Source organism: Scyliorhinus canicula, chromosome 13, assembly GCF_902713615.1.
Source record: "Scyliorhinus canicula chromosome 13, sScyCan1.1, whole genome shotgun sequence".
In the NCBI taxonomy this organism is placed as follows: domain Eukaryota; kingdom Metazoa; phylum Chordata; class Chondrichthyes; order Carcharhiniformes; family Scyliorhinidae; genus Scyliorhinus; species Scyliorhinus canicula.
The window spans coordinates 136,038,949-136,060,787 of record NC_052158.1 but is presented as its reverse complement, the minus strand read 5'-3'; the positions used below and the strand labels follow the sequence as shown (position 1 = coordinate 136,060,787).

Genomic DNA, 21,839 nt, shown 5'->3' with positions numbered 1-21,839 from the left:
GAGGATCCTCATGAAACCGAGTTAGTATCGGTAGTATCAACCAGTTTTTCTGTAGCGGAAGAATCCGTCTGTCTCTCTGGGAAGAATCAGCCAGTTTGTCAGGGAAGGCTCAGTCTGGCTGGGGAGGGTCAGTCTGTCTGTCTGGGGAGGGTCAGACTGTCAGGGGAGGGTCAGTTTGTCTGGGGAGAGTCAGTCTGTCAGGGGAGTGTCAGTCTGGGGCTGGTCTGTCAGGGGAGTGTCAGTCTGGGGCAGGTCTGTCAGGGGAGGGTCAATCTGTCAGGGGAGTGTCAGTCTGTCAGGGGAGGGTCAGTCTGTATAGGTAGGGTCAGTCTGTCAGAGGAGGGTCATCTGTCTGGAGGGGGAGGATCAGTCAGTCTGTCAGGGGGAGTGTCAGTCTGTATAGGGAGGGTCAGTCTGTCAGGTGAGAGTCATCTGTCTGGAGGGGGAGGATCAGTCAGTCTGTCAGGGGGAGTGTCAGTCTGTATAGGGAGGGTCAGTCTGTCAGGTGAGAGTCATCTGTCTGGAGGGGGAGGATCAGTCAGTCTGTCAGGGGAGTGTCAGTCTGTATAGGGAGTGTCAGTCTGTATAGGGAGGGTCAGTCTGTCAGGGCGAGTGTCAGTCTATGGGGGGGGGGGGGGGGGGGGGGGGGCAGGCAGGGGTCAGTCTGTCTGTCTCTGGTTTTTACCCGGACTGATTTGTCTGGGACACTGCCGGAAGCGGAAATGTGCAGCGGGTAATTGAGTCCGGGAATTTGGCGGGAATTTGGCGACAGCTGCCGGTGAGAAAGAGCCGGGAAAGGGGGACCAGGAGAGGGGAAGGGGGAGGGAGAGAGGGGGAAAGGGGGAGAGGGGGAAAGGGGGAGAGGGGGACCGGGGGACCGGGACTGAGTACCGCTTCCTCCAGAACAGTCTCTGCTCCCGGGAGCTCCGCACAGTCCCCCGAACAGGGACACCAGGTCAGCCACCAATGTGCAGGAATTCCGGCTCTGGGTTATCACAGTGGAAAGATGGACTGAGTGTCTCACAAACCCGCCCCCCCCCCCCCCGGTGTGATCGGCTGAGTACCCCCCCCCCCCCCCCCCACTGTGTGATGATCTGAGTGACCCCGCCCCCCCCTCTTGGTGTGATGGGCTGAGTGCCCCCACCCTCTCGATGTGATGGGCTGAGTGCCCCCCCCCCCTTCGGTGTGATGGGCTGAGTGCCCCCCTCCCCCTTCGGTGTGATGGGCTGAGTGCCCCCCCACCCCCTCTCGGTGTGATGGGCTGAGTGCCCCCCCCCCCCTCTCGGTGTGATGGGCTGAGTGCCCCCCCCCCCTCCCCCTCTCGGTGTGATGGGCTGAGTGCCCCCCCCTCTCGGTGTGATGGGCTGAGTGCCCCCCCCCCCTCGGTGTGATGGGCTGAGTGCCCCCCCCTCGGTGTGATGGGCTGAGTGCCCCCCCCTCGGTGTGATGGGCTGAGTGCCCCCCCCCTCGGTGTGATGGGCTGAGTGCCCCCCCCCCCCTCTCGGTGTGATGGGCTGAGTGCCCCCCCCTCCCGGTGTGATGGGCTGAGTGCCCCCCCCCCCCCCTCACCTTGTGAGGGGCGGAGTGCCCCCCCACCCCCTCTCGGTGTCATGGGCTGACTGCCTCCCCCCTCACTTTGTGATGGACTGAGTGCTCCTCCCCCCCTCACTTTGTGATGGGATGAGTGCCCCCCCCCTTCTCGGTGTGATGGGCTGAGTGCCCCCCCCCCCTTCTCGGTGTCATGGGCTGAGTGCCCCCCCCCTCACCTTGTGATGGGCTGAGTGCCCCCCCCCCTCACCTTGTGATGGGCTGAGTGCCCCCCCCCCCCTCACCTTGTGATGGGCTGAGTGCCCCCCCTCTCGGTGTGATGGGCTGAGTGCCCCCCCACCCCCTCTCGGTGTGATGGACTGAGTACCCCCCCCCCCCCCCCCCCCCTCGGTGAGATGGGCTGAGTGCCCCCCCCTCTCGGTGTGATGGGCTGAGTGCCCCCCCCCCCCCTCGGTGTCATGGGCTGAGTGCCCCCCCCCCCCCCTCTCGGTGTCATGGGCTGAGTGCCCCCCTCACTTTGTGATGGGCTGAGTGCCCCCCCCCTCGGTGTGATGGGCTAAGTGCCCCCCTTTCTCGGTGTGATGGGCTGAGTGCCCCCCCCCCCCCTCGGTGTGATGGGCTGAGTGCCCCCCCCCTCCTTCTCGGTGTGATGGGCTGAGTGCTCCCCCCCCCCCCCTCCTTCTCGGTGTGATGGGCTGAGTGCCCCCCTGCCTCTCGGTGTGATGGGCTGAGTGCCCCCCCCCCTGCCTCTCGGTGTGATGGGCTGAGTGCCCCCCCCCTCCCCCTTCGGTGTGATGGGCTCAGTGCCCCCCCCGCCTTCGGTGTGATGGGCTGAGTACCCCCCCCCCCTCCCTCTCGGTGTCATGGGCTGAGTGACCCCCCTTTCTGTGTGATGGTCTGAGTGCCCCCCCTCTCGGTGTGATGGTCTGAGTGCCCCCTCCCCTCTCGGTGGGATGGTCTGAGTGCCCCCCCCCTCTCGGTGTGATGGTCTGAGTGCCCCCCCCCCCCCCCCAGAGAGTCCAGATTTAAGATGATCGGCAATATAATCTGGGTAAAAGAAGAAAATGCTTTATTTATGCAAGGAATAACTAGGTTTTCAAATGGAGTGTATGATGAGGTGATGGATACAGATTCAGTAGTGTCTTCAAAAGGAAATTTGACGAGCTGTTGATAATTATTGTCACAAGCAGGCTGACATTAACACTGCAATGAAGTTACGGTGAAAAGCCCCTAGTGCCACATTCCGGGGCCTGTTCGGGTACACAGAGGGAGAATTCAGAATGTCCAAATTACCTAACAGCACGTCTTTCAGGACTTGTGGGAGGAAACTGGAGCACCCAGAGGAAACCCACGCAGCCACGAGGGGAACATGTAAACTCCACACAGACAGTGACCCAAGCCGCGAATCGTACCTGGGACCCTGGAGCTGTGAAGCAACAGTGCTAACCACTGTGCTACCGTGAAAGGAGAGGACTGTAGGGAAAGAGCAGGGATGGGCTGACTGGGTTGCTGTATGAATGAGCCAGCAATGCTCTCTTGGGCTGACCAGCTTTAATGTTCTGTGAAACCAAGGCCCTGTCAGGTGGACACACAACCATGTGGCTGCATTTCATTACGATCCCAGAATTATGGACTCTGTGTCTGGCAGGCCAGAATTCACCTGCTCTCTCAAATTTCTTCATAATACTGTCTCTCTAAAGCTTTTCAAAATATCTCTCTGCATTCCTGGCCTCCGCACAGCAATGACCTCATCACCCCAAACTAAAAAAACAACTGCTCTCTGTAGGCTGGAAAGCACATTAACTCCCCGGGGAGTCAAACCACAGTCCATTAGTCCATTCTGGAAAAAAACACATTCCTTCATCAATTTCACCTTCTGGGTGCTAAAACACCCAGGCCCTGAAAAACAGAATTATTTTTAAAAATCATGGCCACTGCAGTCAAACACACTAACCCCTGGCTTTTAACCCATTAATTGCCCAATACTTAGAATCCAATATTCCTAAAGTCTTCCAGTCGTCACAATGTGGAGGTGAGCATGTGGGTGCTGACCCAACATTTATCCTTCAGTCAACCTTTTTCGCAGAAACACAGATTATCTGGTCGTCATCACGTTGGTAATTGTGGGACTTTTTAGTCAATAAATTAATTGGCTGTCGTGTTTCCTACATCACAACAATGGCTACACTTGAGGTACGTCATTATCTCTAATGTACCTCGGGATATGTGGTAGGTGCAATATAAATTGAGGTTCTTTAATTTTACAAGTTTATTGTTTCCTTTTTTAAAAACTAAATTCAAATCCTCATTCTCTGAATGATGAGTTCAGACTCCTGGATTGTTAGACAGATACCGGAGCACTGTACGAGTAGATGCTTTTCTACCACCAAAGCGAAAACGCTGGAAAATGCACCAACTTTGACAAAGGGTCATCTGGACTCGAAACGTTAGCTGTTTTCTCCCCTACAGATGCTGCCAGACCTGCTGAGATTTTCCAGCATTTTCTCTTTGGTTTCAGATTCTAGCATCTGCAGTAATTGCTTTTATCCGGCTGCTTTTCTATGGCAGGTAACAAGCCGAGTGTGAGAGGGAAAACTGGAAGGTGCATCATCTGTGAAACACTAGTCACAGACCATCAGGTGGCTGATTTCAGGGCAATGCCGGGCTTCTGTATCCTTCAGTAAAGAATTTGAGTGGTGGGAAAAGATGTAAAAATGAGGAAAATATGTAATTTGTTGCAAGATATTGTAAATATTTGTGGGAAGAAGAAAGAATGAGAATGTGCTTTTCAGATTCTCAGATGTCCTGAAGGACTTTACTGTCAATTGATGTATTTTGAAGTGTAGTTGCTGTTGGCCTGCAGGCAAAAACAGCAGCCCAATTGTACACAGCTAGGCCCCACGAACAGCAGTGAGATGAAATACCAGTTAGTTTGTAGTTGGTGGTGTTACTTGAGGGGTAAATGTGGACAGGTGATTGGGTGAACATCCTTGCTCACTCTTGAAGAGACTAAAGGATCTTTTGCAGTCAATCGAGAGGACAGATGGAGTCTTTTGTTTAATACTTCACCATTTCATAGAATCACAGAATTTACAGTGCAGAAGGAGGCCATTCGGCTCATCGAGTCTGCACCGGCCCTTGCAAAGAGCACCCTACTCAAGCCCACGTATCTACCCTATCCCAGTAACAGCTTTTTGGACACTAAGGACAATTTATCATGGCCAATCCACCTAACCCGCACTTGTTTGGAGTGTGGGAGGAAACCGGAGCACCCGGAGGAAACCCACGCACACATGGGGAGAACGTGCAGACTCTGCACAGACAGTGACCCAAGCCGAGAATCGAACCTGGGGCCCTGGCACAGTGAAGCAATTGTGCTAACCACTGTGCTACAGTGCTGCTCTGTGACTTGTAAACTGCGAACACGCTATTGGCAGGTTCTGGTCTCAGTGTTGTTACTGTCAGTTGAGTAATTCTTCTTTTGCCTCTTGACTTAATCAATTGCCATTTTTATTTGTAGCCGAAAGATGCAAGCTTTTTTAAAAGGAGCTGGAGTTATCGGCATCAAACCAGCAAAAGAAAAGGCCGCAGCCGGAACAAGCGGAGAGAACAAGAAACAAAAATCAGTTCCATGGGTGGAGAAATAGTAAGAAACTTAATTCCAGATGATGCTTTGTGTGCCTTTTTCACAGATGATTACATAGATGATTGAAAATGGCAGGTGTGTGTGTATACAATACTCCTCTACTTTGTCTTTAGTTTAACAATTACACACGGGTTTTAGGATTGACAGGGATGACAAAGTACATTTTGAGCTACAATAGTCTCATTAACACACAAAGTTCCTTTTTTTTAGCTCACAAGATGAATGTGGTCAAACACCCGCACTCTGCTCTGAACCCATGTTAATGTCTTGTGGAGATTTCTCAGAATCCTCCCAGATGATGATCACATGAGCGTTTCCAAACTCCACTCCCAAAAACACACTTTAAAATCTTCTCTCATAATAATAAATATACTTTCCCTGAGCTGTTTGCATTCTGAAATCCAGGCCAGGTTTTCCAAATGACGCTTTAAACAAAGCTTCCGCTCCACTTTTAACAGTCATTCCCGTCCAGGGTTTTGTACCACCCACTTTTAGGTTCTTTTGTCCTAACTGATTTTACACAAACTCTGAGATCCAACTACCAATCTCCATAGTTATTTCCACTTGCGTTCCATAAGTTGTAGTTAAATCTCACAAACCTGAAAATCACTTCAGATATATCTTTCTGGTGTCTGGCCCTTCTCAGCGTGGTCTGTCTTTACTGAACATTTGTGTTCTAGTACCTTTAACCTCCGACTTCTTGGAAATTTCTCTCCATTTTTCTAGTTCTCTTAACTTCCTGCACTTGTTTTCTCAATCATTACTCTGTGGTATGACTTTTCCTCCGCTAAGCTGAGAGAGATGCTTCCTCTCTCGCTTCTAGCAGAGATGTGAGAGCTGCCTTCTCTCTCACTGCCTATCTTTGACTGCAAACAAATTTGCTGAACTCAAACTTTAAGAGTTCTCTACCTCACAAGGCTCAGTTGCTAAGCAACCATTGCGAGTTTATTTATTCTTCATGCTATAGCCCTCTGTCAGCACAATAGAAACACAGTTGGAACTTGGCCAACCCCCATATGTGGAAATACCTTTGTCCAGCATGAATCTAACTATAGGTCTTACCCGTCCAGGCATAGAAACATTAACCCACTTTATACCTTATTTCTAATGTTTGCCAATACAAATGAACATCCCTTAAAACTACCATTGTTTTCCTCATAATAATCATACAATTGTTATAGTTTCAGAACTAAATGATGACTTTATCTTTTATGCCATGAAGGGAAAGTCAGTGGTGAAGCTTCATAAGCGGTTTGCCCTGCCTGTGGAGATAATCAAGGAAGAATTCTTAACAGTGGTCTAAAGTTCCAGAATATGCCACACATTCAACCATTGCAAATCTCCAAGCTTTTGCAGTGGAACCGCAGTGCGGGTTTCTCATTGTTTTCTCTGGTCTCCTACAGCAGCCGTTTTGGGAGGGAGAAGATCTGTGAAACTTCTTTTCTGGTTATCATTCTGTCCTAGTTGTACTCTATTGTTTTGCCTCTTACAAGCTAGAAGGGCTGGTTTAGCACAGTGGGCTAAACAGCTGGCTTGTAATGCAGAACAAGGCCAGCAGCGCGGGTTCAATTCCCATACCAGCCTCCCTGAACAGGCGCCGGAATGTGGCGGCTAGGGGCTTTTCACAGTAACTTCATTGAAGCCTACTTGTGACAATAAGTGATTATTATTATTATTATTATTAAATGTCCTTTTTGTGCTCGAGTTCAAAGGATGGAAATGTTTCAATATTGGAGGGCTGAATATTCTCCACATCTCTTCCACAGTCTATTATTTTTTGACTGGGGGGGGATGTTTGTTTTGTAAGTTTTATTTTCACCTTTCCTTTTCTTGGGTCACACACTATTTGAGGTCAGAACGCAAGTGGACCGCTTGCAGCCAGGTGAACCCCAGTGCTAAGCAGTTTCCAAAGCAGTGTACAAGAGGAACCTGACTTTGCTCAGTAGTTGGCCATGACTGCGAGGCTCAGATTGGGAGCCTGGTGTATGAGAGATCAGATTCACATGGGCGATACACCATTGCCTTTTCGTATGAGACGAAAACCTTGGAGGCTAGTACTGGCAAAACTATATTCTGAAAATCATAAAGAACAAACTACAGTACAGCACAGGAACAGGCACTTCAGATCTCCAAGCCTGTGCCGATCATGATGCCCTAACTTTAAAAAAAAACCTTCAGCCCTTACTTGGTCCGTATCCCTCTATTTCCTCCCTATTCAAGTATCCATCCAGATGCCTCTTAAATGTTGCTAATGTGCCTGCTTCCACCACATTCTCTGGCAGTGCGTCCAGACTCCCACCATTCTCTGCGTGAAAAACTTACCCCGTACTTCTCCCTTAAACTTTCCCCCTCTCACCTTGAACCTGTGTCCCCTTGTAATTGACACTTCCACCCTTTGAAAAAGCCTCTGACTATCCTCCCTGTCTATGCCTCTCATAATTTTATAGGCATCTATCAGGTCTCCTATCAGGGCAGCACGGTAGCACAGTGGATTGCACTGTTGCTTCACAGCACCAGGGTCCCAGGTTTGATTCCCGGCTTGGGTCACTGTCTGTGCAGAGTCTGCATGTTCTTCCCGTGTCTGCGTGGGTTTCCTCCGGGTGCTCCGGTTTCCTTCCACAGTCCAAAGACGTGCAGGTTAAGTGGATTGGCCATGATAAATTGCCTTTCGTGACCAAAAAGGTCAGGCGGGGTTATTGGGTTACGGGGATAGGGTGGAAGTGACGGCTTAAGTGGGTCGGTGCAGACTCGATGGGCCGAATGGCCTCCTTCTGCACTGTATGTTCTATGTTCTCCCCATAGCCTCCGCCATTCCAGTGAAAACAATCCTAGTTTATTCAACCTCTCCTCGTAGCCAACACCTTTGAGACCAGGCCCTTCAGCTAATGTGGTGACAAGGGCTGCACGTAATACTCCAAATGTGGCCGAACCAAGGTTTTATATAGCTGCAACGTGATTTCCCAACCCTTGTACTGTGTCCCGATGATGAATGCCATATGACTTCTTAATCACCTTGGCCACTTGTATTGCCACTTTTAGGGAACTGTGGACCTGCACGCCCAGATCCCTCTGTATGTTAATGTTCCCAAGGGTTCTGCCATTTACAGTATAATTCATACCTAAATTTAATCCTCCAAAATGCATCCCCTCGCATTTGTCTGGATTTCTGTGCCCAAGTCTCCAATCAGTCTATATCCTGTTCTACCCTCTGACAATCCTCAGCACTATCAGCAGCTCTGCCAATCTTCGTGTCATCTACAAACTTAATAATCAGACCACCCACATTTTCCTCCAAATCATTTATATACACAATAAACAACAGACGTCCCCAACACCGATCCCTGCAGAACACCATTGGCTCCAGATCTCCATTCAGGAAAACAACCACCACTACTCTCCATTTTCTATAACCAAGCCAGTTCTGTATCCATCCAGCCAGCCCACCCCCAAATCCCATGGCAATAAAACCTTTACAATGGCCAATGGTGAAAATGTAAACACATAATTGTGTTCAATGTTTCAAATATTTCCTTTTCCATTTTTGCTCAATCTCTATCATATCTGAAATATTTACATTTATCCACTCTTGCAAAATCCAATGGATTGCTTTTAAGCAAGATGGAAGCCTTTGCAGAGGGAACTTGAGTCGGGAGTAATGGCTGGATGCTTCTTACCTGCAAAAACCTATTGTATTAATTTTCATTGTATCAGGATTGATAAAACAGCCGTTTGTGATTTAGGGGGTGGGTGCAGTTTGTAAAACAAAATAATAAAGATGTGTGTTCGAACCAAGATTTCCCCAAAAGTTTGTCATGTCAATGTCAACTTTGTCTGCAGTCGCCCAAAATGTATCTCTGAAGTGGCGTTTCAGGAAGAAGTTGTAGCTGTGCTAAAGAAGTCACTTGAAGGAGCTGATGTGAGTGCCCTTTACTGTTCAACCTCGAACAAGTTGCGATTAATTCCGAGTTCAGTGTCTTTCAAATGGTTAAAAAAAATGTTTAATTTTGCATCTGATGCTTAAATTCTAGGAATTCTTTCAAATGTAAATCAAAAATATTTTTATACTTTTTCCTGAATCAAAGCTTTCTACTTACGCCTTTGTTCAAAGAGCTTATATTGAAGATTGCATGGCACATTAAAGCATTTTAACTTCCGAGACTTTGGTTTTAATTATTGTCTGACTAACCTGTGTTTTTTCCTCTTGGGTTATTGTGCTTTTCCACTACTGTCTGTACTGAAGACAGGAATATTTCTACTCATAATGCACAGTTCCACAGGCAGTCTGTGGCAATTTAAATGGCCATTTTAGTGTGAGACCTGCCACTGGTAATAGGCTACTCACCAATTGGAGTGGTGTGTATGCGGCGCAACAAAATCCTCTCCGTGTTCAACATCCAAAGACATGATCTTGCAGTATCTCCCTCACCACTGAATAGTGATCTGGTAGCATGCACTGTGGCTGTTCCCTCCCAACCCAAAAATCTATTGTAGCTTTGTTAGCATTTTAACAATTCATTTACGGGATGTGGGTGTCGCTTGTTAGGCCATCATTTATTGCCCATCTCTAGTCGCATTTCAGAAGGTGGGGGTGAGTTGCCTTCTTGCACCGCTGCAGTCCTTGAGGTGTAGGTGTAGGTCACCTACTGTGCTGTTAGGCAGGCTGTTGCCCCAGTGACAGTGAAGGGACGGTGATATATTTCCAAGTCCCGATGGTGAGTGACTTGGAGGGGAACCTCCAGTTGGTGGGGTTCCCAGGTTTCTGCTGCTCTTATCCTTCTGGATGGTTGTGGGTTTGGAAGGTGCTGCCTGAGGAACCTTGGTGAGTCACACCCGTGTATCTTGTAGATGGGTACACATGGCTGTCACCGTTCGTCGGTGGTGGAGGGTTTGAATGTTTGTGGAAGGAGGAGCAATCAAGCAGGCTGCTTTGTCCTGGATGGTGTTGAGTTTCTCGAGTGTTGTTGGAGCTGCACTCATCCAGGCAAGTGGTGAGTATTCCATTACACTCCTGACTTGTGCCTTGTAGATGGTGGATGGGCTTTTGGATGGGGGGGGGGGGGGGGGGGGGGGGGCTTGCCGTAGCATTCCTAGCTTTTGATCTGCCCTGGTAGCCACAGTAATAATATGGCTAATCCAGTTCAGTTTCTGATCAATGTTAACCCCAAGATGTTGATTGTGGGGGATTCAACAATGGTAATGTGACATTGAATGTCAAGGGGCGATGGTTAGATCCTCTCTTATAGGAAATGGTAATTGCCGGCCACTTGTGTGGTGTAAATGTAACTTGTCAGCCCAAGCCTGGATATTGTCCAGGTCTTGCTGCATTTGGACATGGACTGCTTAATTCTCCTGAGGAGTTGCGAATGGCGCAGAACATTGTGCAGTCATCTGCGACCATCCCCACTTCTGACCTTATGATGCAAGGGAGGTCATTGATGAAGCAGCTGAAGATGATTGGGCCTCGGACACAACCCGGAGGAACTCCTGCAGTGATGTCCTGGAGCTGAGATGATTGACTTCCAACCACCGCAACCATTTTCCTTTGTGCCAGGTATAACTCCAACCAGCGGAAAGTTTATCCCCTGGTTCCCATTGATTCCAGTTTAGCTAGGGCTCCTTGATTCCATACTCGGTCAAATGCTGCCTTGATGTCGAGGGCAGTCACTCTCACCTCACCTCTGGCATTCAGCTCTTTTGTCCACATTTGAACAAAGGTTGTAATGAGGTAAGGAGCTGAGTGACCCTGGCGAAATCCAAACTGAGCATCCGTGAGCCGGTTATTGCTGAGCAAGTGTCACTTGGTAGCATTGTTGATGACTTCTTCCATCATTTTGTTGATGATGGAGAATAGACTGACATGCGTGGTAATTGGCTGGGTTGGATTTGTCCTGTTTCTTGTGTACAGGACACACCTGGGAATTTTTCCACATTGCCGGGTAGATGCCAGTGTTGTAGCTGTACTGGAACAGCTTGGCTAGGGGTGCAGCCAGTTCTGGAGCACAAGTCTTCAGTACTCTTGCCGGGATATTGTCAGGGCCCATAGCCTTTGCTGTATCCAGTGCCTTCAGCCATTTCTTGATATGACATGGAGTGAATCCTATTGGCTGGCGACTGATATCTGTAATGCTGGGGACCTCCGGGGGAGACTGAGATAGATCATCCACTTGGCACTTCTGGCTGAAGATTGTTGCGAATGCCTCAGCCTTGTCTTTTGCTCATATGTGCTGGGCTCCTCCGTCATTGAGCATGGGGATATTTGTGGAGCTTCCTCGTCCAGTGAGTTGTTTAATTGTCTACCGTCATTCACGGCTGGATGTGACAGGACTACAGAGCTTAGATCTGATGTGTTGGTTGTGGAATCGCTTGGCTGTCTACTACTTGTTACTTATGCTGTTTGGCATGCAAGTAGTCCTGTGTTGTAACTTCACCAGGTTGGCACCTCATTTTCCAGTATGCCTGATACCCTGGCTTGGTGGTAATGGTAGAGTGAGGGATATATTAATAATAATAATCTTTATTGTCACAAGTAGGCTTACATTAACACTGCAATGAAGTTACTGTGAAAAGCCCAGTTGAAAAGCCGGATATGCCGGGCCATGAGATTGCACATTATAGTTGAATAAAATTCTGCTGCTGTTGATGGCCCACAGCACCTCATGGATGCCCAGTCTTGAGTTGCTAGCTCGATCTGTTCAAAGTCTATCCCATTTAGCTTGGTGGCATTGCCTCACAACACGATGGGGGGTATCCTCAATGTGAATGATACGATCATAGAATTTACAGTGCAGAAGGAGGCCATTCGGCCCATAGAGTCTGCACTGGCCCTTGGAAAGAGCACCCTACTTAAGCCCATGCCTCCACCCTATCCCAGTAACCCCACTTAACCTTTTTTAGACAGTAAGGGCAATTTAGCGTGACCAATCCACCTACCCTGCAGATCTTTGGACTGTGAGGGGAAACCGGAGCACCCGGAGGAAACCCACGCAGACACGGAGAGAATGTGAAGACGCCGCACAGACAGTGACCCAAGACGGGAATCGAACCAGGGTCCCTGGAGCTGTGAAGCAACTGTGCTAACCACTGCTACCGTGAAGTCCCATGTGAAGACGGGACTTTGTCTCCAAAAGGACTGTGCTGTGGTCACTTCTACATGGATAGATGCATCTGCAGCAGGCAGATTGATGAGGATGTGGTCAAGTCTGTTTTTCCCTCTTGTTGGCTCCCGCACACCAGCTGCAATCCCAGTCCAGAAGCTATTTCCTTTAGGGCCCAGCCAGCTCGGTCTGTGGTGGTACTACCGAGCCACTTTTGGTGTTGGGCATTGAAGGCCCCACCGAGAGCATACTCTGCACCCTTGCCACCCTCAGTGCTTCCTCCCAAATGGCGTTCAACATGGAGGAGTACTGATTCATCAGCTGATGGTGGCCGGTACGTGGTAATCAGCAGGAGGTTTCCTTGCCCATGTTTAACCTGAAGCCATGAGACTTCATGGGGTCCAGAGTCAATGTTGAGGATTCCCAGGGTAATTCTCACTATTCACTGTGGTTGAGAGACTGACCTCAGGCCAAGCTGTTCTTCGCCTTCAGTGCCACAAAGAGGGGCATTGGGGGAGTTTGTCCTACTGTGTAAAATTATGGATAGTTGAACCTCCTGGCTGCTGAACTTGAAAATGAAATGAAAATTGCTTGTTGTCACGAGTAGGCTTCAATGAAGTCACTGTGGAAAGCCCCTAGTCGCCACATTCCGGCGCCTGTCCGGGGAGGCTGGTACGGGAATCTAATCGTGCTGCTGGCCTGCTTGGTCTGCTTTAAAAGCCAGCGATTTAGCTGAGTGAGCTAAACCAGTCCCAGAACTTGGATTACTGTGTAATTTTAGGTGCACACAGAGAAAGCTTTCATAACATTTCTGTTGGATTCTAAAACAGATTTAGGGTGAAAGGACAGTGTTCTAATAAGTTAGTGTCCAGTCTGGAGGTGGGTGACCCGTGGCCCAGTGGCCACATACAGTCCACCAGTGTACTGAGTGCGGCCCACGTGACATTTTGTTGACTGTTGCTCGTGTGCAGAGTTGCCACATTCCACTGCTTTCCATTTGCGTAGCTTTTTTCCTGCTAGTATAACTGAGGTGATACACATGTAAAGCAAGGGCAGGAGAAGTGAGGTGCGTGCTACTTGCTCACAATGTTGATTGGATGCATGGCTCTCGCAATCAAGTATAAATATTTATTTTGTTTTTGCCACTTGAAGTTGATATATATTAATATGAATGATTAAGTATTTTCTATAACTTATGAAATATTTGGCGTCTATTAAATGTATTCAATCTGATTCAAGGATCATAGTTAGTGAACAAGCCTGGTTTCAATCTTGCGGCCCACTGAGATGAAGGAGGGCCACTGATGCGGCCCACACTAGTCTAGTGGTTTAGTCTTAAGTGAAAATAGTTTTGTTTGCAATATTTTTAAGCATTTGCCTCCTTTTGCAGCTTCCTAACTTACTTTTTTATGGACCTCCTGGCACAGGAAAAACCTCCACCATATTGGCTGCAGCAAGAGAACTCTTTGGGTAAGATTGCATCGGTCTTGTTAGAAAAAGATAGAGTTGAAGATTGTTGGGTTGAATAGAAAGGAAGCTATTTACATATGGCCAGTACCAAAATCATTACTGAACCCCCCCATCCTGGGGCAGGGGTTGGGGGCAAAGAGAGACCAGAAACCTCACTAGACTAGCCATGTGATTACGCTGACGACAAAGGTGTCAGATACGGGGTACCTCTACAACAGATAACTCCACTCCTGACTCCCCAGAGATTTCCCATTGTCTATAAGGAGCAAGTCAGGGTTTTGATTAAATACTCTCCACTTGCCAGGATGAGTGCAGCTCCGGCAACACTTGAGATGCTCGACACCATTCAGGATGAGCATCTGCTTGACAGGTAGCCCATCCACTGCCACCTTAAACATTCACTCCCTCCACTACCAGGGCACATGGGCAGCATCTATAAGACGCATTCCAGTAAACAGTCAAGCATCCTTCATCGGCAAGAAGGTGGCTCCCATCCACCTAATCTCGGGTGGTTAGAATTGGATCATAAATGGTGGGCATGCCCGGCCCACATTAAATAAAGTAAAATTATTTTAGATTTCAGTTTGGAAAGAAATCAGACCCAAGATCACCTTTCATGTCAGGTTAAAAATCAATGTGTTAAAATTAATAATTAGGGATCCCTTTAATTTGTTTTTAAATGAGTTTGTACAAATACAAAATATCATTATCCTTGCAAAGGAAACTGGATCAGACAAATTAATTATGAAAGTAGGCATGTAGAATGAAGTCATTTTTGAAAACGTATTGTAAAGAATGACATTCTGATTGAAAATATTTTTAACATAAATTGGAAATAGACCCCATTGTGAGTTAGAATGTAATTATGTAAGAATCATTTACCTTGAACTAATGTCTGTACCTAAAAATTCCATCCAATTTCTCATTTTTTAATAAAAACATTTTTTGCCCTATCCATAAAGTTACAAAGCCAATGCGCAGACAGGGCAAACGCTTAATCCATCCCATTGCTTGCTCAAAAAAACAATTCAAATTGAAGCCAATTCATCGTCTCTACAAGAGAGACGTACAAGATCCAAGCTGACAAGAAAAGGCAACAACACCTCATCTTGGGGCTTGACCTGACGCTTGATCTTAGCCAAAAAGGCCGAGAAGCGATCCATTTTCTCACAAAATAACTTCCCCGATTTTGTTCACTGATGATAGCAGATACAGTTTAAACTATGTATTAGAGCCTACCTGTCAAGATTTTGGTTTATAATTTTAAAAAGGTAAAAAACAGAGACCATTTGTGATATAGTGGATGACGTTAAATGATATGCATGTAACCCCATTGTCTCGCCTTATTTCCAACGGGAAAAACGTGAAGTTCTTCAAAAGCATCGAGGGTCTCCCTGTTCAAAAGTAGCAACCTGCATGAAATGTGTAGCCCATGGGGCTGTGGCTCACCTGAGTCATGATCTGATCAGATGCGCTGACATTAATTCCGTGCAACATTTGCAGGCCTGAACTGTATCGCAAGAGAATTCTTGAGCTGAACGCCTCTGATGAACGTGGTATTCAGGTTGTACGAGAAAAGGTGAAAAGCTTTGCAAAGTTGACGGTAGCTGGATCTCGCTCAGAGTGAGTAGCAACTTTTCTGTGAGGGCTAAAGTGTTTTGGGGAAATTAGTGATTCTATTATTTCAGGTTAGAACAAGCCATGTGTTGCTTTTCTTTCCTAAAACTAACAACTATATAGAATGTACAATACAGAAGCAAGCCTATCTGGACTGTGTGGGCTTTATGGTCCATGTGAGTCTTTTCCCAGCATACATAATTTTATTGGATTAGCACATCCTCTATTTATTTCTCCCCTTGATGCTAGATTCCTCTTAAATACGTCTATGCTATTTGCCTCAACTATTCTTTGGGGTACTGAATTCAATATTCTAACCATTCTTTGGGTAAGGGAGGTGCTCTTGAATTCCCTATGATTTATTATGACTGTCTTGTAATTTACTGTCTCTAGTTTTGATCTTCGATGGGCTCCATCAGTTCCATTTATTAAATTAAAATCCTCTGTCAGATCACCCCTCAACCTGTTTTTTACAGAACCAAGCCCCAGTCTATACAGTCTTTCCTGATCGTTATTGCCCCTCATTTCTGGTGAAATCTTGTGAATCCTCTTTGCGACATGTCCAGTGCCTTTATATCTTTCCCAAACAAATGGAGTCCAATGCTACCAGTGGTTAGCACTGCAGCCTCACGGCGCTGAGGTCCCAAGTTCGATCCCAGCTCTCCGTCACTGTCTGTGTGGAGTTTGCACATTCTCCCCGTGTTTACGTGGGTTTCGCCCCCACGACCCAAAGATGTGCAGGGTAGGTGGATTGGCCACGCTAAATTGCCCCTTAATTGGAAAAATAAACCAGGTACTCTACATTTAAAAAAAAAAGAAATATTCTATACCAGTCTAATTAAACTTATCTTACTTTTCAATCTGTCCTATTAGAAATTAATCCCAGTTCTTGCTTTGCCTTTTTTTGTACTCTTATTAACCTCAGTTGCTACTTTTAGTGATTTATTGTCTCCTCTGCCTCATTAGGCGTTTATCTTCTTACCAGATTGCACTACTTCACATTATCTATATTGGAAATTAATTTATCAATACATTTTGCAAGTTTATTGTTGTGTTATATTCCATATAATGCATTCTGATGGGTATGAGGATTGTCAGAGGTCCTGCTTGGCCTGTATAATATATGTGATCAATTATCTCCAGTTTCCACTTCCAAGGATAAAAATCTCTGCCGTCAAAACCGTCCATCAGGAGACCATTTGTATTCGGAGCTTTGCGGCATTGAGAGCTGTTCTCTTTGTGGAAATGTAACCTTTATGAATGTGGTTCTAGTTTGAAGACTTTTTCTTAGGCCATTACACTCTTTGTGTCCTTTCAGTGGAAAAACTGCTCCGCCTTTTAAGATCATCATCTTGGATGAAGCAGACTCTATGACAAATGCTGCGCAGGCTGCTCTTCGTCGAACAATGGAAAGAGAGTCAAAAACCACGCGCTTCTGCCTCATCTGCAACTATATCAGCAGGTGGGCGAACCAAAACTATCTGGAATGTTGCCTAATGTTAAGAGGTACAGGTCAGAACATATTTGCTGTATTTGTTTTTTTGGTTATTTCCTTTTAGGCTAGAACTTTAGTTGCAGTATATCCCAATTTTACATTGTACATCACATTGCATTATATATAGGGTGCAGAAACAGGCCTTCCAGCCCACTGGCTCATGTTGCTGTTTATGCTCCACACAAACTTCCTCCTACCTCACTTACTTCATCTAACTGCATCAACGTATTCTTATATTCCTCACTCCGTCTAGCCCTCTTTCCTTTAAACACATCTCTGCTAGTCATCTTAGCTTGTTGTATCACGTTACACATTCCATCCAATCTCAGGGTAAAGAAGTTTCTCGTGCATTCCCTATAGAATTTATTAGTGGCTGTCCTCTCTACTTCCAGTTCCTCCCCCCACCTGGCAAGTGGAGACATCTATAAGTCCATCCAATTGGACTCCCTAAACATCTTAAAGACCACTGCCAAGTCGCATAATCATCTTTTTTTTTCTAAAGAAAAGAACCCTACTCTGTCCAATCTTTACTAATGGGTATAATCTCTCAGTTCCGGTATTATCCTAATAAATATGCTTTGTATTTTGTCAAGACACTTCATAATATGGAAATCAAACGGTTCAGAGTGCTCCAGTTGTGGTCTAACCAGATTCTGTAAAAGTTTTACACACATTCTCTGTATTTAATAATAATAATCTCTTGTCACAAGTCAGCTTACATTAACACTGCAATGAAGTTACTGCGAAAAGTCCCTAGTAGCCACATGTCTGGCGCCTGTTTGAGCACACACAGGGAGAATTCAGAATGTCCAAATTACCTAACAGCATGTCTTTCGGGACTTGTGGGAGGAAACCGGAGCACCCGGAGGAAACCCACGCAGACACAGGGAGAACGTGCATACTCCACACAGACTGACCCAAGCAGGGAATCGAACCTGGGACCTTGGCGCTGTGAAGCTTCAGTGCTATCCACTGTGCTACAGTGAAGACGGTTTCAGTTCTATCTAGAGAGAAAAAAATCATTTTTTTAATGACTTTGTGAACCCTTTTCTTATGAAAGGAGAAAGCTGCCTGCTGGATAAGCAGCGTCACTGAAAGGTTCTTCATTGAGTTAGGTTTAGTAATCTTTTATAACTTAAAAAATAGAAACCTTCAATTACAGGAGTGTTATAAATATCCATTTCTAACATCTGTCATATAGCAGAGAAGTTGAGTTTACTGGGATTCAATTAAATTGAATTTTAATTTTTTGCGGTAGGTTTTCTTTCCCTCCCCACCCACTATTTTGGCAGCTACTGTGTATAAATATCTATCTTTGCAAATGTAGCAACTTAATTATGCAGTTTAATCAGTGCAACATTAATGCTGTGCTTTCTACCAATACATGTACAACAAAATACAACAGTGGGTTGACACATTGAAAAGAAAACATTTGCAATGCTACCGTGTTATTTTGTCACCGTGGAATGTATTTTGGTGCAATGTGAAGAGAATAAAATCCACTTCTAGCTGTGGGAGGGAAGTCAAGTCACCCTAAAGAACAGTCTCGCTAAAGCATGACATTTTGTGTTTCAGGATAATTGAACCACTGACGTCCCGATGTTCCAAGTTCCGTTTTAAACCTTTGACAGATAGTATACAAGAGAAAAGGTTGCTGGATATCTGTGAGAAGGAGAATGTGCAGTGCAGGAGTGAAGTAAGTCTGGTGTTGCATTTGATGCTCAAATTGTAATTGGGAAGCGGCGTGTGATTTAAAAAAAAAAAATAGTTTTATTCTCATTTTTCACAATTTTTCTCCCAAATTTATACCCAACAACAATCAATAACCAACAACAAATATCTCAAACCCCATAACAGTAACACCGATCCCATCCTCCCACCATGCCCGGACATCAGCCCGCATGTTAACATAAACAAATGACAAAGGAGAAAAAAAGGAATCCGGGATTACCCATAGCCACCTTCAACATACACAGCCCCTCTCCCCCCGAACTAATGTTCGATGTTATCTAGTTCTTGAAAGTGCATAATAAATAGTGCCCATGACTTGTAGAACCCCCCCGAGCTTCCCCTCAGTTTGAGCTTAACCTTCTCATGGGTCAAGTATCCCAACAGGTCCCCTCGCCACACCAGGGCACACACTTCTCCCTGCTCCAGCCCATACTTCGCTTCCAGCTCCCTCAATCCTGCAAATCGACCCTGGGGAAACAAATCTTTTAGAGTCTTAATCCATCCTTACTGGGGGTCTCTCAACCCCCCTCCCACCTTTCTTATCCACCATCAACACACCGCCGGGCCCTGCCCCTTAAACCTGACCCGCCCCTGTCCATTGTTAACATTGAACCCCTTTCTCCCCTCCCGAAAACCCCCCCTACCTTTCCCCCAGAAACAACACCCCCCAGCATCCAACCCTTGCCTGCTATCCAGGCTCCAATGTCCGCAGCCCTCTCACCTCCGTTCACTAGCTGACTGACTTTAACTAGCTAGTGCAGGTGGCTCCCTCCCGCCAAGACATATCCTCCCCTTCCACCCAGTCCCAGAGAAAAAAAAACAAGCCCAACAATCCAACCCATACAATTCACTAACATAACATGTAACCGTCGCAACACTGAACGCTCATCAACCCACCATTAACTTAAACTCTATAACAATACAAAGAGAAGTAGATTACAATACAAATCCGTAAAAAGAAAGTTATAACATTTATACATTTTCCGGCTGTTCAAGCACAGTCCACAGTCTCTCTTCCAGCTCCGCTCTTCATGTCTGTCCCAAGCCTTCTGCCTTCACAAACGCCTCAGCCGCATCCGCTGTCTCAAAATAAAAGTCTTTGCCGTTATACGTTACCCTCAACCTCGCTAGGTAGACCATACCAAACCGTACCCCCTTCTTGTACAACGTCGCCTTCACTCGCCCAAACGCCGCTCGTCTTTTTGCCAACTCCACCGTCAAGTCCTGGTAGATCCGGATCATAGTGCCATCCCATAGTATCTCCCGCTTCTGCTTCGCCCAGTTTAACACCTTCTCTTTCACGCATAACTTATGGAAGCAGATAATTACTGCCCTTGGCGGCTCGTTCACTTTGGGCTTCGGCCTTAATGACCGATCGGCTCGGTCTAGCTCGTACTGGGAGGGGCTCTCACCCTCCTCCATCAGCTCCGCCAACTTCTTAGCAAAGTATTGTGTTGGCCTTGGGCTCTCTGTCCCTTCGGGCAAGCCCACAATTCTCAAATTATGCCGCCTTGAGCGGTTTTCCAAGTCTTCCAGCTTTGCTCGGAGTCCTCTATTAATCTCCACATCCCTCCGCAACTCATCTCCCATTCGAGGTGACCTGGTCGCTGTGCCGTGACACGGCTTCCTCCACTTCTTTCATCTTCTCGCCCTGCCCTCTCAACTCGGCCAATGCCTTTGCCACCGCCACCTTCAATGGGGCAATTATCGGGGCGATTGCCTCCTCCACCAGAAACTTCAATACGGCTGCTGTCTCCTTTTTCCAGGCCTCCATGTGTCTCGCAAAATGTTTTTCCAGCTCCCCCGCCATCACCTCGGTCATCTTCTCCACCGTAAATAGTGCAGGCCCAGCTTTGCAGTTCGGCTTCGGCCATCCTATCACCACTTTTATTCATCTTCGCCTTCAGCTGTGACCCCGCGTTTCCTTCTTTCTTCGACGCTGCTTTTCGCATCCTTTAGTCGCTTATTGTTTTTCACTTTCTTTCTCTTCTCCTCTCTCTCCCTCCACCCTTCTGTCCTTCAATCTGAATTATTCTTTTTTTTAAAGACAAAGGGGAGGGAAAAAAACATCACCAAACTTCTTTAAAATTTATTTAAATCTTCCAGCTCTCCCTTTCTCCTCTGTACTCATCCAGAACTCCCCTGGGACCAGGTTCCAGCCTTCTTTCCTCCTCCTAGGTGGGAGCCATCCGTTGTGGAACACCGCACTTGCATGGTGTCCTGGACTCGGGCCTGCCTCCTCGGCCTCCTCGTAGCTCCGCCCCCGCTGCTCTGGCCCCGACGCCGCGCTGGGCCCAGGACCTCAGCCCCTGCCGCCCCAACACCCGCGCAGGGTTCTTCACTGGTTTTCACTGGCTGCTCACGACGGCTCCGACGGGGGGGTGCGCTAATGTTCGGGGAAAACGCCGCGACTCGCGGCCCCCGGCGGGAGCTCTTCACGCTGCGGCCACCCTGCGCGCCCACGCCACCGGAAGTTGCAGCGTGTGATTTTAATGTTGGTTTAGCTTTAAAGAGGTTGGGGCCGCAGTACTAGACTTGCAGAGTCTGGTTTCATAAGCTGACAATCCTCCGATGCTGTGTCCAAGAGATCATTCTTCATGTGAGCTCTTGAGCCTGACTGTGTGCTGACCGTGTATTAAGCTATGAGGGCATCAAGATTTAATCTGCTCCTGTCTTTTCTGGATGTGTCCCCATCCATTAGGTGTTACTAGCTGCTCTTTTTCCCCTTCTTCAAAGCTTCATATTGATAAGATTGATGATCACAGATTCGTGTTAAGGCTGTTGCTGGGCAGAGCAAGGGGAGGTTAATCTTGTCACTCCTCTGCTCTATGTGACCTAAGTATGCTCAGCGCTGATTACCTAAAAGTGGCTAGTATTCATTTCTCAGTAATCCTTGAACACCAAATTTTGCCAATAAATTGAAAGGAAGTAACAGAACTACTTCAGTAAGTTAAACGGCAATCTATTTTTATTTTAAATTCTTTCTTCCTACTGTTTCACTCCATTAAAAAAAATAAACCTTTATCCTCTGGGAGGAGAAAACAACCTCTTAATCCCGCCTGGTCTCTTGGTCAGAGGTTATTGGGCATGAGGACGAGCATGAGGCATGATGTTCATCACAAAAATGGCCCTTGGACGTTAGATGTTTAAGAAAATATGTTGAGGGAGAAAGAGATCCTCTTTTTCCCTTGTACCTCGTGTTTGGTATTGGAACTGTTACTTTGCTTAACCTGGGTGA

At 46.9% G+C, this 21,839-nt stretch overlaps 1 protein-coding gene across 6 annotated transcripts in view; it reads left to right on the top strand.

The window, feature by feature from the left end:
* Window positions 1-676: 676 nt before the first annotated feature.
* rfc4 (replication factor C (activator 1) 4) overlaps window positions 677-21,839 on the top strand; it is a 36,529-nt gene continuing 15,366 nt past the window's right edge. For 2 of the 6 annotated variants that reach the window (XM_038816159.1, XM_038816155.1), the window contains exons 1-7: window positions 3,758-3,777; window positions 5,069-5,194; window positions 9,032-9,110; window positions 13,679-13,758; window positions 15,262-15,381; window positions 16,694-16,837; window positions 18,446-18,566. In XM_038816159.1, coding sequence (XP_038672087.1) covers window positions 3,773-3,777; window positions 5,069-5,194; window positions 9,032-9,110; window positions 13,679-13,758; window positions 15,262-15,381; window positions 16,694-16,837; window positions 18,446-18,566 — 675 coding nt within the window. In that variant the 5' untranslated portion in view covers window positions 3,758-3,772. The other 4 variants (XM_038816156.1, XM_038816157.1, XM_038816160.1 and 1 more) reach the window with 4 other exon arrangements.